General features: G+C 50.2%; 1 protein-coding gene across 1 annotated transcript; it reads right to left on the reverse strand.

The window, feature by feature from the left end:
• Positions 1 to 3,085: 3,085 nt before the first annotated feature.
• NKX3-2 (NK3 homeobox 2) lies at positions 3,086 to 4,675 on the reverse strand. The gene is made up of 2 exons (XM_030270757.4): positions 4,160 to 4,675; positions 3,086 to 3,703 (listed from the first exon to the last, which is right to left on the reverse strand). The coding sequence occupies exons 1-2, from the start codon at positions 4,554 to 4,556 to the stop codon at positions 3,225 to 3,227; spliced, it is 876 nt and encodes a 291-aa protein (XP_030126617.4). The 5' UTR covers positions 4,557 to 4,675; the 3' UTR covers positions 3,086 to 3,224.
• Between the last annotated feature and the right edge of the window lie 14,374 nt (positions 4,676 to 19,049).

Raw genomic sequence — 19,049 nt, forward strand, 5'->3', positions numbered from 1 at the left:
TAAAGAAAAACAGGAATATTCAAATTCCAGAAAAAAAATCCCATTAAAATATCAATTAAATTTCCCCAGTATCATATACTGATGTTTCTCAAGTATTGGATTTTGTCAACATCAAAAGAAGACACTGTCGAAGCATAAATGTTCGATATTAAGCACCAATACTAACATTTCAGGGAACTTTACTAGGATCAGCTTTTTCATCAAGTTTTGTCTCGAGTAAAATGCACGTTAGTTTTACCTGGTTCGTAGGAAAATAGTTTGACACTTTATTCTAAGAGTCTGTTACCCAGCGTTGCAAACCAAGGAACCTCTGATAACAGTCACTTCCCTTTTATATCAGGAGGTTACCTAGAGCGCTACATCTGTTAGCAAGCATAAATCAAAATAATTCAACACAGTGACCGAGGGGGGAAAAAAAATTACACTTAGAGATAGTTCGCTCCCTCGAATAAGGGGCTCGATAGGAACCACAGCTGACTTTGCTGGAAGCCACCCCCGCCGGGGACAAAACCTCCGCTGGTGTGAGCGGTACCGTCGAACCTGAGATGGGAGTCAGCACCTTGGCGTCTTGTATGGGGCTGCAGGCAGAGAAACGTCCCCAGGGGCCAGGAGAAAGCAAATCGCGGGGCAGCAGTGGCACCTCCTAAAGTTTCGTTTTTCCAGGAAGGAAAGTGTTGGGAATGTTGGAAGGAAATAGTTACAAAAAAAAAAAAAAAAAAAAAAAAAAAAAAAAAAAAAAAGAGACAGGAGCTGAGCTTCGGGGATCGGGCCAAATAAATGTCAGCCCTCCGGTATCTGCCAAGGGACTGCTGCATCTGGAGCAGTTTTGGGAGCAGGACCGCCGACATGCTCGACAAAACAAAATCAAACCCTCCGGTGTCACGACGGCTTTGGGAACGAGAGCTCATCCCCAGCCCGTGCTGGGGCAGCCGCTGCTGCTGGAGGTGCCGGCGCGGGGACATCCAACCTGCGGGGCGCCCGAGCCTGGGCAAAGCGAAATGACAGCAAGGGAGGGCCGGAGCGAGGGGCTGACAGGGAAACAGCCCGGCTGCATCTCGGGGAGGCTTGCAGGCACAGCGGTCGGGAAGCGAAGGGGCAGCAGGGGCTTCCTGCAAGCGAAAGCCCGTGCGAACCAGCTGGAAAGGAAAGAAACCGGGGGTGACGAACAATCTGCGGCGCCCTGTGAGCGTGGTCCGGGCTGGGCTCCATGGCGCTGAGAAACAACTGCAGCCATCAGCGGGCCCGGTCCCTCCGAGCGCCACTGCCCGGCCCCGGCCCCCCGGGGGTGGCTGCCCACCCCAGGCCAGCCTGCCCTCCCCTTCGGCCAGCGCTAGCCTTGGCGGAGAGGCCCCAGGACAGCATCCGACGGCAGGGGAGAGCAGCCAGCACCGCGCCGAGGGCCCGGGCTCCCAACAGAGGCTTGGAGGAGATGCAGTCCAAGGCGGGAGGCTGCCCCAAGCGGCTATCGCGGCGGTGTCGGGATACAGTCGGCCTGGGCAGTTTCGTCGAGGTCGCCGAAGCCCCCTCTTGCTGCCTGAGCCCGCGGCCCCGGTCTCTCTGCCAGGCTCCGGCAGAAAGAAAACAATCCACCGACCCAGGCACTTGTCCCAGGATCTGCCGTGGTTTCAAGCGGGCACGGCCCGCGGTAGAGTGGCCGCAGCCTGCGCGGTGAGGTGCCACCGACCGGGAAAAGCAGCTCGAGGTCCCAGTGGCTCCTCCGACTGCACCGCGTCCGCACCGCTACCAGCACCCGTAAATTCAGCCAGATCCCGGCTCTCCGGCAGATGGGGGATCGCTCCATCTGGGACAGGCATTACCAAAGAAGTGACTAAGGCGCCCGGCCAGAGCTCTTGGGTCCCCTCCGCCTCCCATAGAGGGAACGGGCATCGGCGCTGACCAGATCTCTGCCAGGCCCTAGCATCCTCACCGTGCAAGTGGGAAAAGCAGGAATGTGGTCTGAGCTATGCCCTGCTCAGACTTTTCTGCTGCGGGGAAAAAATATCACTGGGGAAATCCAGGTCCACTCTCAGGAACGACACAAGCAGCAGATATAAGTGTTAAACTAAAGTTTATAAATTAAAAAAAAAAACAAACAAAAAACCCCAACAAAACAAGTACAGCGGGTAGCTTACAAACATTCACAATTCATTTGAAGTAAATAATCTAGTTGAGTGCACAGTGCCATTAAAAGAGAAATTGGGGGTGGGGGGGGGGAAGAAGGAAAAAAAAAAAAAAAAGCAACGAGTTACCTTGGAAGAAAGAGACTGTAATTACATTGCTGAGCAGATCAGAAACCCCTACCCCGGGAGGAGAGCTCTGCAGAAGAATTGTAAAAGGCACTGATGGTATTAAAGTTTCCTGTTACATCGATTTCTTAAAAAGCCTGACTAGAAATATTCACATTGAATATAAAAATAACAACAACAACAACTTTAATACATCTGGAAAGTGCGAAAAATCCATAACTCCTCCCTCCCCGAACATGGAAAGATCTTAGGAAAAAAAGGAAAACAAGAAGTCAGAGTTTCGATATAAGTCTCACCCTTTTGTGACATATTTATCCTTTGCCAGGGATCATGGAGTACAGGAATAACATGGGTAACAAGAGCAGGGGGACCTGAAAGAGGCTTCCATACATTCAGCACCATACAAGGCACACTCAGTTTGCAACAAGTTGGAAGACCAAGGACCCAGACGACAAAAATAATCTTCCTTACAATCCACTGAGAGAGTCCTTGATCTCCTCTTTTGAGTTGCATTTGGTTTCACGGGTGGTACTTTGTTTTCCCTCTCCTTTGTTTTCTCTCTCTTTTTCTCCACACAAGATCGAGTCTCTACCCATCCGAAGCAAAATAAAACAAACAAACAAAAAGTCTACACCAAATACACTGACAACATGGATACCATGAACAAGTTGTGCCGAATCGCAAGAGTCCTCGGCTGGCAGCATGGGGAGAGGGTGAGGGTCAGGGTGGGGGAGGCCAAGAAGTCCTACGTTGAAAGAGGAGAGGGTGAGGAACCATCCAAAAATATTAATAATAAAAATAACAATAAAATAATAATAAATACTGTCCGAGGCACTGAGAGCTGCAGCTGGGGTTCTGGACTTGAGAAGCTGAACGGATGGATTGATGGATGGGGGGGTGGCAGAGGGAAGATGGGTTTCCTGGCTGCCAGTGTGTATGGTGGGGGCGTCGGGGCCGGGGGTTGTGTATGTGTGCCTCTCACTGGGTGCCGGCAGCTGCAGCGCAGGTGGACAAAGCCCACCCGGGAAGGCAGTAGTAGGGGTAGTAGTAGGATGGCTGGAGGGAGAGCAGCGAGGGCGGCCGCAGCACCTCGCCAGGGTGGTACTGTCTCTGGTCGTCGCGCACCAGCACCTTGACGGCCACCTTCTTGGCGGCGGGGGCGGCGGCCAGGAGGTCGGCGGCCATCTGCCGCCGCTTGGTCTTGTAGCGCCGGTTCTGAAACCAGATCTTCACCTGCGTCTCGGTGAGCTTCAGCGAGGCGGCCAGGTCGGCCCGCTCGGGCCCCGACAAGTAGCGCTGGTGGTTGAAGCGCCGCTCCAGCTCGAAGACCTGCGCGTGGGAAAAGGCTGCGCGAGAGCGCTTCTTCCGCGGTTTCGGAGCCGCCGCCGCCTCCTCCTCCCCCGGCAGCAGATTCCCGCACTTGCCCGCTCCGTCCTCTTCCTCCGGAGGGCTGCGATCTGCGGGCAGGGCGAGAGCACGGCGGTCAGGGCAGGCAGGCACCGGGACTGCGGCATCCGCGCTCCTCGCGGGGCCCGCAGCCGCGCACAGGCGGCCAGGCGCGCTCCCTGCGGCCGGTCCGCAGCGACGGGGCGAGCGGAGAGCCCGCCAAGCCGCTGCCCGCCCCGTCGCCGGGACGGCCGCCGCCGGCGGCCGGGGCTTCTCGCTCTCCTTTAAGCGCCGGGCGCCCTGGCGAGCTGCGGGCTCAGCCGGGCCAAAGGCCCTCCCCGATCCGCCCTCCCTCGCCCCGCGGGACGCGTTTCGGGTTTTCACTCCCCCCCGGCACAGCCGAGCCTGTCGCACAACTCCGGGGGGAGCCGGCGGAGAGCCACGGTCATCTCCCGTTCCCAGCCCTCCGGGACTCTCCCGCCCTCCTCGCGCGGGTGCGGAGGAGCCGCCATCGGGGCCGCCCCTACCTGAGACGGCGGCCGACATCTCGCTGTCGCTGAGGCCGGTGGTGTCCCGCTCCGCCGCCTCCGGGGGCTGCGCCTCCTCCTCCGCCGGCCGTCCCCCGCCCGTGGCTTCTGCGGGGCGGCCGCTGCCACCGGCGCCCTCCTCCTCGGAGCGCCGCTCGCCCTCGGGGTCCTCGCTGAGCGCGGAGTCCGAGTCCCAGCCCGCCGGCGTCCGCGGGGCCGGGGCGCGGGCGGCGGGCGCGGGGAGCGGCGGGTCCTCGGCGGCGCCGCACAGCCGCCAGCCGCCGGCCGCCCCCGGGAGCGGCGGCCGCCCCGCCGCGTGGCGGGCGCGCTCCTCCTTCTTGTTGAGGATGGCTTGGATGGAAAAAGGCGTCAGGGCGTTGCCGCCGCGGACGGACATGGCCCGGCGACGGGCAAGCCCCGCGGACGAGCAGCGGACCGTGCCGCGCCTTCAGCTGGGCGACCGCATCGCCGGCCGCCGCCGCGCCGGTGCCGGGCCCTGTTCTGCCGCCGGGAGGGCGGGCGCCAGCGGGAGCAGCCTCTCTGCGCCACTGCCGGCCCGCCCGCCCATAGGGCCGGGGCCACCGGGGCCACCGCGCTGCGCCGGGCGCCGCCGCGGGTCCCTGGCGGCACGGGCGCTGCCTCCGCCCCGCTCTGTCCCGCCCCCGCCCGCCCTCCGCTTTTTCTGCCGGCGGCGCTGCCATCCCTCACGGCCGCCCGACAGCGCCGGCCCCGCGCCTTCCCATTGGGCAGCCCCCGCGCGGCCCGCCCGCCCATTGGCTCCCGCCGCGGGCCGATGCGGCTCCGCGGGGCGCGCGCCGGGGCGCGCCGCCTGTTAACCCCTTGCGGCCCGCAGGGCGCCCCCGCCCGCCCCGGCGGCCGCGGCCGCGGAGACCCTCGAAGGGACGGTCCCGCTGCACGGCGGAAAGCGGCGGCTTCCACCCGGAGAGGGTGGGGTCGTCCTTCAGAGGCGTTTCCCCCTCGCCGCGCCTCGGCAGAGCGCTGCAGCCTGGCGCCGGGGGAAGGTTCGGTCCCGACGGGGACGGGACCAACGCCGCGGTCGGGCGTGCACTGCTGCGCGCCGCTGGGGAAGGGCTCGGGGCTCGCCTGTTCTCAGTCTGTCGGGGCCGAGGCGCCGTGCCCGTGCGGGGCTGTGCGTGCGGCGGGATGAGCGCCCAAGCCCCCGGCCGTCCGCGCTGTCGGGGTAAACGCAAATCAGCCTCGGCTGGTTTCGAAAAATGCGCTTTTCACTATTGCGTTTGTTTAAAAACATGATCGGGTTTATATTAAGTACGGTCTTCTGTCCATGGGGTTTATAAAGCCCGTATTAGGAAAGCAATTTCTCGCAGATTAAACTCTTTTCCCTAAACGATGCTTTTCCTAAAAGAAAACGGCCCTACACAGGAAGACTTTGGAAACTATTACACGCACGTGAATGGTGTATCTGCGACTCGTTGCCAAAACAACAATATGCCCCCAAGCATCATGCTTTTCTCTTTTTCAAATATTACTGGCATTCTTGGAGCTAATAAAAATACCGGCAAGGGTATCAAGCAGGTACACGAGAAATGAAACGCCCGTGCTTCACGAACATGGGTGTTTGGTGCTGGGTGAACGCGGCAACATAAGGACATAAATCACAGAAAAAAAGATACCCGCGAACCCGCTTTGCTCCATGAGCTAAATTCCCCGGGTGTCACCGGGCTTCTCCACAGGCGTGTGGCTACCGCCAACACCTCACTACTTGATCTCACAGAGATGAACGTCGGTTTGCAGTAGACTACGAAGCGACAATAATTGATTAGCAACGACTCCGGCACGAATGAAATGTTTTCAATCGTATTTTTTACATCAAAAATAAATCAATAAAACAAATAATCCCACTTTCATACACAGCGTAAGGCTGCAGAGCACCTCTGCATGACTAAGCGGGATCTGTCTTTATCTTCCTAAACAAACTCAGACTATTTTAATAACCCTGCTTGGACTCACCTTTTACCTAAATTTTTCCCAGGAAAACCATCGCTTTGCCACCAAAGACTTCAGTTTCACGATACACTAAAAAAAAAAAAAAAATATCCAAAGGGGAAATTTTAAGAGCTGGAGGTAAAGAAGAAACATCTAGGGAAGCTGCGAGAAATCCATTTACAGGAATATACGTAGGTGACTAGGGAGTGCTGCACGAGTATTTTAAAGGCTCCTTAACAGCCAAGAGATGAAATTTGGGATGTCAGAAGAGATGAGTGGCCTCAGGCACGGGGACAGAGGAAGGGCTCGGCTCTTCCAAGGGGAAGGGCTGGAGGCGCGGGTCGTGGGAGTCGTGGTTTGGGTTGACGGCCGGGAGGGAAGTCGGGGCACGGCGGAGCTGCGGACGGGGAGTCTCTTTTGTCGGGCTCTGCTCAGGTGCGGCAGCGCGGCCGGAGCGGGGCAAAGCGGGCGGCTGCCGGGGGCCGGCGAGCGGCGGGGAGAAGGGCGAGCCCGGTGCAGCCTCCCGCCGTGCTCCGGGACACGGAGTTCCAGCCCAGCAAGACCCTGATTTACAGAGTTTCGTGCCCAAGCTGTTGAAAATACCTACATATGGTTTACAGCGGCTGTAATTCTTTGCTAATTTACTCAGCTCGCCCTCTCTCTCCCCCACCTCCTTTTCTTTTTTCCTTTCTTAATATTTTTTCTTCATTTTCCTACTCAGGCGATCTCTGCACCCTCTTTCTGATCAGCAGACCTCTGCTCGGGGGAGGAAACGCCTGGGGAAGAGGCCGGGAGGAGAGGAGAGGCAGCGGCGTTAAGGCACGGCGGAGCGGCGGAGGGAGGCCGGGCAGGGCCGGGGGCCAGCTGGGTGGTCCCGGCCCGCCCGGGCCCCAGCCCCGCCGAGGAGACGGGCAGCGGGAGAGAGGGAGAGAGGGAGGGATGGAGGGATGGAGGGATGGATGGGGGAGAGCGGCGGCCCGGCTGTGCACCGCGCCGGCCGCAGGGCTGGCAGCACCGCGGGGCACGGGCTGCCCGGCCACGGCATGCGGGGCGCACAGGGCGGCCTCCGGTGTGCGACGGAAAAACCGGGCACAAACTGTCCCCGCTGGAAAAGGCTCGGAGTGGACATGATGGACACAGTGGAGAGGCAGGGCAGCGCCTGAAACGGGGATGTCTGAGGGGGGCAGGATTCCCACCGTGCCTCCACCCTTGACAGAGCTCCGCACCTCCCATTCCTCGCCGCCTGGAAGCGGCCACAAGCCGTGATACACCTTATATACCTTATAAACCTTATACACCGTGATATACCTTAACACACGGGCCCGCCGTTTCTCAGTTGTGTATTGCATTTCAGAAGGGAAAGACCAAACCCGCCGTGCCCACAGCCGCCTCTCCCCGCGCCCACCGGAGACCCCCGGCTCGCTGTCCCGGGGCCCGGCTCGCTGTCCCGGGGCCCGGCTGGCTGTCCCGGGGCCGGGCTCGCTGTCCCGGGGCCGCGCTCGCTGTCCCGGGGCCTGGCTCGTTGTCCCGGGGCCGGGCTCGCTGTCCCGGGCCCGGCTGGCTGTCCCGGGGCCCGGCTCTCTGTCCCGGGGCCGGGCTCGCTGTCCCGGGGCCGGGCTCGCTGTCCCGGGGCCGGGCTCGCTGTCCCGGGCCCGGCTGGCTGTCCCGGGGCCCGGCTCTCTGTCCCGGGGCCGGGCTCGCTGTCCCGGGGCCGGGCTCGCTGTCCCGGGGCCGGGCTCGCTGTCCTGGGGCCGGGCTCGCTGTCCCGGGCCCGGCTGGCCCCTGTCGCTGCCGGTGCCGCCGGTGGCCGGGCTGCCCCACCTAGAGGCGGCCTGGCCGCACTGCCCGGCCCGGGGCCGCCCCCGGGGCTGCGCTCGGCCGCGGTGCAGCGGGGCCGGGGCGGGCCGGGCAGGGCCGTGCGCGCACACGGGTGCCAGGCGCGGCCCTGCTGCCGGTATCCGGTGACAAACCGCGGGATGAGCGGGACAGCGGGAGGGCAGCCGGCTTCTCTCACGTCTGAGCCGTTCTGCTCTCCAGGTGAGAGGCAGCCCGCTCACAGAAGCACTGCATATGACATGTGCGGCGATGAAATGGGGAAAGATACGTTCTGCTTATAAAAGCCTTTTTAACGCATGTGAAAGCACAAGGAAAGGTGGCTGCAAAACCTTAAAAAAGCCTTTGTAGAGAGCACAGATTTTCTCCATAATATATAAAGTTGTATAAAATGACCCAGGTGATCTCCTGGGCAGGAGTACACTGCACTGGGAAAAGGAAATGTTATAGCTTTTCCTTCAGGGTAGGATTTGCCCAGTATGAGGAAATAGTGGTGTAATCTCCATGTGCCAGTTTTGGGGCAGAGCCAAGCCCGCACAGTACCACTTCTGCTTTCCAAGCTCTTCTCAGCTCTGAGGCAGGCCAAGGAGTTTCATGGCCAGGGGCTACCACACACTGCAGCCCTCTTGGCAGCACCTCCCAGAGCCTGCATGGTGGTAGGTATTACTTTTGCCATACCTTATTAAAGATGATTTTTTTCTAGACACAAGCTGTCTCCCCAAACTAGTTTGCCTCCCGATATACTTAGAGCAATGCAAATCCTTGCTGAGTCTCCGGCTGGGTCTTTCAGGGACTTAGGTGGAAGATGGCAGTAGTACAAACAGTGCTTCCTTCTATAAGGAATTTAAATCCCTTGTTGGTAATGGGAAAGGTTCCTCTCATGGCTTTTACTTCAGCTGTGCTGCTCTCTGACTGTGCAACAAAGACACACAAACATATCCTGGACAACTTTCTGGTTTTGCAGGAAAATCTTATGTAATTTGCTTTTGAACAGGTTTTGACTCTATTTCTTGAGTAATAACTATTTATTTCCAACAAATGTAACTGCAACTACACAGTAGGTGACAGCTGTACATCTCTAAACTACTTTTCTGTCAAGATTTCTCCATGTATTTCATGAGGGATCTCATATAATGAACTGTTGCAACACTCAGTCTTCAAATTGCTTTTTGCAGTTGTCACCAGGATCCTGTGTTGTTGCTGAGGTGTGAACTGGAAGATGTTTCTAGACTTGAGTGAGAGAAGGATTTACCTTCCACAATTAAGAGAAAAATTTGAATGATTTTTAGAATTCAACTGAATGTGCAAATATAATGCTGACAATGAGAACTTTATTCTCACTAATGTGACAACCTTTTAGCAAATTAGCTCAGTAGGTTTTAATAGCTGCTTTACAATCTCTTTCATTCCTTATATGGGGAAAAGCCTGTGTCCTTTAGGGCTGGGAGGCTCAAACAAAAACACTCCTACAAGTTTACAACCAAACTGAAAAGAATGCTTGAATTTTGCTGGTTGCATACATACAGTGACACAACTTCACCCAGTTTTATTGCTCAGAGATGCTGTTTCTGGGAAAATCAACCCAAATCTCCCTTTTGTTACTTCATCTTTACAATAACAAGTGAAGGTTTGGCATGCTGAGTACCAAGCATGAAAATAAACCTACCAGCATTTCATTTCATTTCATGGCAGTTTCTCCTGAATTATTCCTCCTTGCAAGACCTTGAAAAGGAAAAGACATGCAAGCTGTCTAACCACATCATGCTCTCAGGAAGGAGAGGAGCTGCATGATTGTGTCTGATGCTTAGTGCCAGGAGGCAACAAGTTCTGTACACACTGAGAGCCCTGTCCCACAGCTGCCTTCAGGCACCACCAGCTTTTGAAATAAATCTTCTTTTTGACTTTCTCCTTATTTCCATGCTAGGTTTCCTATTAAAGACATAATTGGCTATATATTCCTTATTTTCTCATGTAGTTACCTGTAGGATAGAAATACAACCTGGATAAGATTACCTTGTTTTACTAACAAAAACCAAATCAGCATATGCAAACGGCAAGGTGCTTCTCACAGTCATTAAGTAAAGCTTTTACAGACCCTGTATTTAGCTTTTAATCTGTTTTATTTGCAGTCCCTGATAGAAAAGTTGAGGTAGAAACGGTAGAAATGTCATTTATGTGTTTCATACAGTATATTTACTTGTTCTGAATTTTTCCCTATTATTTAGTAGAACATTTTAATGACTATCCACCATATTACAGCAGATGTATTTGCTGTGTGCAACTCTCTAGGCTTTTAAGAACATTTCTAGCACAGATTAATCATTTGATGTTTATTTGGTACAACATCATATGAAGTCCAGGTTTCCTTTACCACTGCTCTTCCAACTATATAGAAATAATAACCTTTCCTAATTTTTGTTTGAAGTAGTTGAGCTCACTTTTCACATATGATGGACTAACATGGTAAGTAAATCAATGGCTGCATTGCAGTAACATTTAAATATTTTTATTGCTTCTGATGCTTAGGTAAATCAACTGAGCCTCTCAGGATACTGGCACTGTTTACATTTCTGAAGTGATTTTACCTCTTTGTCTAAGAGTCACCTCTTTATTGATAGCAAGTCATAGTAATTTTATATTAATATTTCTATCTCTTTATTATTCATATCAGGAGTAGACACCCACCAAAGGTAAAATGTGGGACTTTTTGGGACTTATACATTTACACAGATCACTGATTGCCCAAAAATTTCAGAATTTGAGACCAAGGATTTGTTTGTTTCACATCCTTCTCACACTGCATAGGAAGCCTGGACTGTGGAGATAGGATGTGGCATTTCTGTGTGTGTTTTGGGCGGTCTCCTGCAATCAGCGCTGGCTGTTGGGATGCTGCTTTGAGAGCAGACCTGACTCAGGAGCTCCTGTACTGACTCAAGTGTCTCAAACATGGAGTGCTGTGGAGATGAGAATTGTGGAATATCCTAGTTTGGACCCAGGCCTGTGTGATTGCCTTCCTGTGCTGGAGGGCAGCCAGAGGTGTCAGAGCGCCCGCAGCTCACCCAGTGATGGGTCTGGTGCCAGGAGCTCCATTGTGCTGCCCAGCAGAAGGAAGCCAGGCAGTTTAGCCCAAGAGTGTCACTCCATGCGGGGGAGGCAGCCCTGCCTCTTTGGGAGCGCTGTGACCCCTCTGGGAGGGAAGACCCCAACCCTGCCTGCTGTGTGACGGGTCCGTGCCTGCACTGCCTCGCAGGCTCACAGCGCTGGCCTTGCCCAGTGACCTGCGGTGGAGCAGCCAAGCCAAGCAGTTTGAGCAGGAGAGCCCGGATCCAGGGCTGAGTTTATGAAGTTAGGGCAATTAGCAGGTTCACTGTGTGAGTTGTTTCCACTGGCAATGGTTCTGTATGTACAGTGACTGTACATTTCATCTGAACACAGCTTTTACATTAAATCACTAATTATTTTGGCTTGCTCAGTGAGAATACAAATACTTTATATAAACTTCACGTATAAATTAGTGACTCTTTTTTGTTCAGTACACTTGCAGATTTAATTGGCTGCCTGAACATTACAAACCAAAAAATCAAACATGACACATCTTGTCTGCAGGTAATACAGGTATTGTTCGTATTTTCTAAATATTTCTTAAAGGAAAGAGACTTTGAGCATGTCATTTGTGGATGCCTACAAACAAGCACCCTGTCTTCTTTTTATGATGCTAAATTCTGTCCTCTCAGAATTTCTTTCTTTATTTTTTTTTTTTTTTTTTGCCTAATTTTGATATTCTGAATTTTAGGTTGTGTCCTGAGTAGGTTCTCAGGGTATTCCTGTCATAGAAGTAGCCATTTCTAGAATTTATTCTAGACACGTTTTGGGATTTACCTAACATAAAAAAATATTAAGGCAGGTGGCAGATGACAAATAAAAAAGTGTAATATGAGAAAAGCAGTTTGTACCCTACCCCATACATGCCCAAGTGTAAATGAGATGGTTGGAAAAGCATCAGTACTAAAGAATTCCTGTGACTTAGTGGAAAACTCTTGTGATGGGAGATGGACAGAAATGTAGGTGGACACAACAGCAGTTATGGATTCCTTGGAAAACCAAGAAAATCCATTTATTTCTCCAGGTTTTTCACAACTAAAGGATGCAGAAGTATGCCTGTAAGTGAGACTGAGTAGAGGAGTGCTGTCTGGAAGGAATATTTCCAAGATGGCCAACTGTGATATCCTGCATTATGGACGAGGTTATTTTTGTCAGGACAAATGTGAGCTGTCTGCTCTCCCTGCTTTGGAAGGAGGGTAGTCTGTAGTCTGTGGTGTGACCTTCTGGTGCTTTATGGTATCATCTGTATTTTATGAGAGCTGATTAACAACCCCATGCTTTTATCCATGTACTCTTAGGTTTCCAGCCCTGTACAGGACCAAAGTAAACTGCTGCCTGTAGGAAGTATTAAAACACAGGCTTTGGTCCAAAATATTGCTATCAACTCTCATATCTCTGGAGGACTTCAGATGTGTCTATATTTCTTTCATACACTGTACACTTTGCGCAACACCTCTCAGAGACTGTTCTGCATCAGATATGCTCTCTCATCAGGAAACACAAGTCAATAAAATGAGTTGTTGTGCTGTATAGCTCCAAAAAATGTCTGCAGTATAGCCTTCTGCAACAATATAAGCAACAAAGCTGTTGTAGTCCAAGGTCTTTGTACTGTTGTGATGATTTGTCTGGCTGACTGAACATTCCAAACACAGATGGTATATGTGTCTATGGATCAGTCATACCTCTGACTTTACCCATAGTTATCCATACCTCTGACTTTACCCATAGTTATCGTGCAGGGAACAAAAATCTCCCACAGGCAAAATCTCCCTTCACGTACAATCATATTTCTTTCACAGGGTTCAATTTATCTATTTTAGTGTGTCCTTGACATCTAACCTCTGCAAGCATAAGACCTGAATATTGACCCTGAATCCCTGTGAGCTTTTGGCAGGTTCTGGAAGAGCAGCAGGGTGCTGGAGGGAAGAGTGGACACCCTGCAGTCTGAGTTGGAAGAACTTGCACCTTCCAGCCCCAAATGCCTTGCTCCTTGGCCTGCATGTAGCCAGGTGCACCCCACAGCTCCTGGGGCTGCTTTCTTCATGGTGACTGCAGAAGCAGGCCTGGGCAGCTCAGGTACCTGCTTTGGTACAGGTAACAGCTGCTTTTACAGAGGATATAGTAAATGCCAGAACACCTGGATAGTGTTCATCCTTTCAGTGAGGAAGAGGCAAGTCTAGCAGCTGTGGAGCCGAAAAGACAAACCAATGTCATTGCAGAGATCTGTGCATTGTTTTGTTCCAATAGCCCCAACCCTTTGGACAAGGTATGTGGTAGTGGTACTAAGGGTAGAGCATTGCAGTGCCATACTCTTGCATTTAATAAACTGCTTTTCAGAAAGTGTTGATTCATGATAAGACCAATTTATGAGTATAATGGGTTGTTACAGGCTGTAGCTTGCTCAGATACATATCCCTTGTCATGTGGCCTGGCATCTCTGCCCCAGCTAGCAGAAAAATCCCCAAGAGCCAGAGAGTGTTCAATAATTTCCTTGAAGAGCAGATTTTATTTTCCCAACTTCATGGTCAGCTGCTTTTTGATGTTGAGTCTGTCCCAGTTCTTGTTTCCTGCATCCTGCAAGCCCAAAAGGCGATTCCAGTCACATCAGACTGAAAGAAATGAGGAATAAGGAAAAGGGGATTATGACTGCTTTACTTGATATTTGCACAACTTTTCTCATCATACTGACTCACAGAATCTAGTACAAATAAGGTAAAGGCCCCCTAGGGAAAGGCTAACCTGGTTCAATGTCAGTACCTACATACACTTTTTTCACCCACAAAAGTTCTTGGTCACACCAAGAAGACTGAGACGAGGGAAGAATGGAGCTGAAGAGAGGATTTTTAAAGAAATAAATGGAGGATAAGGGCGGAGGGAGAAGTTACATTATATGTGATTCAAGGGTGTGCAAGAAACTAATGAGGGAACGGGAAGGGAAAGGGAAAGGAAAAGAACAATCAGAAGGCAAGGGAGAACTGAGTTCTGAGAGGGATCCTGTGGGAGAGTTGAAGTGCTTGGATGGGAACAAATGGACATTCAGTGAAAGACAGGTCAAATGAGAAGTGAGGATGGTGGGAATTAGACTGGAAAAGTGCTAGGAAGAGGGGCCTGGAAAATGAGAGAAATTAAAAGGACAAGGAAACATAATGGAATGGAATGGAATGGAATGGAATGGAATGGAATGGAATGGAATGGATGGCTTCTATTAAACCACCAAATCTATTTCATTGCACTTGAGGAAAAAAAGTTAAATGCTCTGTTCCGGAAGAAGTTTGATGTGCCTATAAAAATAGAACCGTATTACACGGAATTTAATATCGCATCTGGGAACAAAACACTTGGTGGGTTTGGACTTATGCATGGTATGCTACACAGCCTTCTCATGGATGCAGAGTTGAAGAAAGGTGTTTCTGCTCAAAGTGGTGAATCCTGCCTCTGCTGTGCAGAGCAGCATCTCAGGAGGAGCTAATGGATGGGTGGCTCTGGATATCCAGGAGGGGTGGCCCCAGGACCACATAGCACGCCAGCCCTGCCCTGCTCCTCTCTGGAGCCCTTGTGGGTTTGCCTAAGCTGCCCCGGGCTCTGGGCGCTGCAGGGGCAGGAGAGGGATCCTGCCTGTGCGCACCCTGCGCGCTGTTTACCTGGCAGGCACCCGTTGCCATCTAGTGGCTATTGCAGGACTCTCTGTGCCTGGAAAACATTTTTTCCCGACCAAATTGCAACCCAGCAACTGCTTTTCTAGAGAAGATTTGCACAATTTGTCCCCACAAAATTGTCCTGAGTGACTTGCTCAGAAGCACAGGGTCTGATGCTTGGCGTGGAGAGTGCTACTTTCTGTAGCACCCAGAGTTTGGCCTTGCTTTGCAATTAGGTTATTCACCTGCCTTCTAGATGGGCATTTTAAGGAAGGAGAAGGCTGGGAAAATCTCAAAAGCAGCTGAATGAGGCCTCAGCCCTGATGGGCTGGCTCCCTTACTTGCAAATGGGAGCTCAGCAGCACCAGGATCTTCACCTCTCACTTTTGATGATTCTGGCCAGATTATTGGAATGGGCTGGAAGTTGTTTGTCAGTATATTTTAGTATTTTCACCTTTGCTAGATCCCAGCTGGACCAAGACAAAATACTCTAGCTGTTGGGCCAGCACAGAGCAAGTATTGGTCCAATGGGTATGTTGAACCGGCTCCAGATCAGTCCTTTCCCCTGGTCACTGAGAATTGAATACATGGTGCAGATAGACAGTTTAAGACTGATGCCCTTGAGTTGAAAACAAAAGTAATTGGACTCATTTTCCTTTTAGAGTTGCCAGTCATTTTCCATTTTTTTTTCCCGAAGGAAAGAGATGATAAAAGCTAAGAAAATTTGAGTAAGGTGGGAAAAGAGGGAGAGGAGTAAAGGAATGAGATCTGTGAAGCATGCCCTCTATTCACTGGTGTCTTTGAACAATCCCGTTACCTCAAGAGATCAAGTAGAAAAATCTTAAGGAAAGAATTAGGAGAACTTGGAATAGTGCAGTGCCTCCCTTGCCCATTATTCTACTTCCTTGAAAGGGAGACCACTATGAAGGAATGGAAGAATTTTCCCTGTCTGTCTCATGTTCTCAATACAGAACATCCCCACATCCTTTACTCTGGTAGCATCTACTTGGCTTTGTGCTCACTTGTGATGGATTATTCAGTTTTGGGTTATTGCCACTGTGGTGTATAATCATCATAGCAAATAATAACCAATTGTACTTTAAGTACTTATCACTTACACACTGACCCAATTGCTGTTTTCAGAAGTAAAATGTCCCCAATTCTGGAAATACAACAAAACTGTGTGAAAATTCATCATGAGGTGATAGCGGTAACTGGACAGTATTTTGTTCATGCAAGAAAAATGAAGCTCACAATATGTCTGTAACAGCAAAGCTTTGTGCATGTGTTACATGGCACAGCTGCCTTTCTTCTTTCCTGGATGCTCTTGAAGAAGATCCCTGTGTCTGCTAGCTCCAGGTTAAGGCAAACCCAGGGATTCTTGCAAATCATGGCTGCAGGTTAAAAATGTGAAGCTGTTGTATAAAAAACCCCTACCATAGATGTTTTATAATGAAAAACACTCCATACCTTTTAGTTATTTATTTTTTAAATGCAGAACTCTGACTTTTTATATGTTTATTTCAAAACAGAAGAAACCTTTTCTTTATGCTCTGCCTAAATTGAGGGTTTCATGCTATTCTGCCTTTTCTCTTTTTTTTTTTTTTCCAGTGGAAAAGTGGGAAGGAAAATATATGAGCCACTAAAAGCTGAGAACAAATACAGCTTTCATTTTTGAAAACAAAAAAGTAACAAAACTAGATGAAGCAAAATACAGGTCTTAAGGGGGTGAGATCTCACTGTTAAGAGATATGGTCATACAGGGAATAAAAGGTAAAAATTGCGACAGAGAATATTAGGTTAGAAAAAAGTTCTTTAAATCTAATCATCAGCAAGGGTTGAGTGACATGGAGGTGGTGTGTGTTTTGCCATCACTGAGTATCTGTGGGATCTGGTTAGACATCACATCCTTGGAACAACCTGGAGCAACCTGCCCAGTGGGTCAGCCAGTCTTGTCCTCCCACCACGAGAGTGGCTGTCCTGTGGCTGACTTCCAGAGGTGTTGGTGCCAAACCTTCCTAAAGAAATGGACCTTCAGCCCCCTCTCAGAGCCTCCAGCCCCCTCTCTGGTGCTCCGGTTCCACCCAGCGCTGTCGGCAGCAGGGTGTGGAGAGGACACAACCTCCAGGGCCTCCCTGGGCTCAGTGGCCCTTCACGCTCCTATCTGGTGGCTCCTCTTCTCCAATTTCATGCCAGTCTCTGTCCCCAGGCCCTCCTCTGAGACAAAAAAAGAGGTGGCATCTTGCTGGGAATGGATGGCTACTATTTTACTTTGATTAGGGCTTCCCCAAGAGGATATTTCCTGTCATTGAGGGCCACATAGAGTTCTAAGTTCAAAATTAGTTGAAAGAAGTTTTATCGTAAGTTTTATTTTTCTTTTTAAAGAGGTCTTATATTGCCTATTTACTTAGAATGAAAAATCCTGAATAAATAGAGCTAAATAAGCACTATATTACTGAGCAATCCTTAGCTCTTGTTTATATAAAAAGAGCAGAGTGAACCTATCATTTTCTTAAAGGAAAGTCACATTCCAAATCTCTGCTTGCTTTGGGCACCAAAGTAGGAATGACTATTTAATTTTAACATTTTCAAGTTTATATACTGGAAATGATGCTGGAGTATCATGAATGTGATCACAGAACATTTTTCTTTCATGTATTCCTCTTTATTCATTCATTTTAATGTATGTTGACTTATATAGATCATTGCACAGCATGTGTGACATGTTACAATGAAATCTAGAAAAGCAAAAGACATCATTGTAGGGCTGAGTTCTCCAGTTGACAGTAGGACTGATAGCTTTGATACTGCTCTGTTATTCCTTCTCAGTTACATCCTCAGTACACGTACAGAGGTACAGCCAGTGCCTGTGCTGTCCAGCTGTGTGATCAGCAAAGGAGCTGTGTTTAAAAATATGGTTCAGTTTTGGTCTATTCATGTGGTTTGTGAGGATCCAAATTATTCCAAAATATGATGTAGAGCTTTTTCTACTTTAGCTATATTCCCACCAGCTAGTTAAGCCTGATAAGAGCTGCACTTTGAGTATGGCTCAGCTGGAGCCACATGTGAGCATTGTCCTTCCACAAGGAAAAACCCCAAATGGAGCTCACCAGGACTGCAGCAGGTACTTGATCTCCAGACTGAACTGACAGAAAGGTTTATGTTTCCCCAGTGGAAAGCATAGATATTTTCAGTGTATTTGGTGGCACCAGGGACCAGGGCTCTGAGACAGCTTTCCCACATTTCAGGGAACCTGAGCTTGCTGATATGAGATGTTGATGGTGAGGATAGAGATACATACCTGTCAATTGTGAGTATTATTTTTTTTCAACCCTTAACAAATACTCAAAATAAAATATCTCATCCTTGGTGATGCATAATCTATCCTTCTTACAAGAAGCCTCTTTTTGTTTTGTCACTAGAAGGGATAGAGTCCACAAATTATGTCACTTATACACAAATTATTGATAGAGAGGATACCATAAATGCCATAAAATAGGAGAGAGCTAATGGTGCACCTGGATAATCAACATAAGGGCACTCAAATCCATGGTACAATGGAAAGGTGATTTTACAGCCCCTCTCTGCCATGTGGACATCTTTTTTGTGCAGGCAGCAGTATTTTCCCAGTTTCCTCAGCAGCTGGTTTAATAAAATGATCACATCAAAAACTAATCTGCAGTTTTGTTTTGTAGAGGTGATTTCAAGTTCCCTGATCCAGCAGTCTGTGACTGTACAACTCAACACTGGCATGGAGAAAGGCACTGGCAAAGGGGCAGAAAAGGGAAGGTGAAAAGTGTCTTGCAGTCACAGCCTGACCATGCAACCCCACCCCTCTGACAGTCAGTGCCAAAAATCTATTCATGCCCTACTAAGTTACAGCCATTTCAAATCATATTTTCATTCCCCGGTTGTTTGGCAGGAGTGTTATGTTCCTAGCTTTAAATACAGCTATCCAGGGACTCCCAGCAAGACATTTATTTTTATTATGTTTTTCTTTTGGACTTTATTCACAAAGCCAGCAAGGATAACTAAAAAGCTGAGATTTGAAAGAGGAAGCGGGTTTAAATGAGAAATACCCTTTCAAGGAATTTTGGTGAAACATCTTGAAACAGAGATTAGAATGGAGATAGAATTTCCTAGGTGTTTAAACTTTCATGTTTTAGTAGAAAAAATCCCACCCTGTTTGAAACAGGCCCCAGATTTTTGAGGAGCCAATGGAAGCAATGGAGCGTGACGTACATAGCTGGGACAAGGAATATACTGGAAGAAGCGAGCACAGTATCTTTAAGAAGTTGCCAAGACCTGCAGAAGGCTGACATGGGCAATTTCCTCCAAACTGAAGCTACAAGCAA

Source organism: Taeniopygia guttata, chromosome 4 (genome assembly GCF_048771995.1).
Source record: "Taeniopygia guttata chromosome 4, bTaeGut7.mat, whole genome shotgun sequence".
NCBI classification, from domain to species: Eukaryota; Metazoa; Chordata; class Aves; order Passeriformes; family Estrildidae; genus Taeniopygia; species Taeniopygia guttata.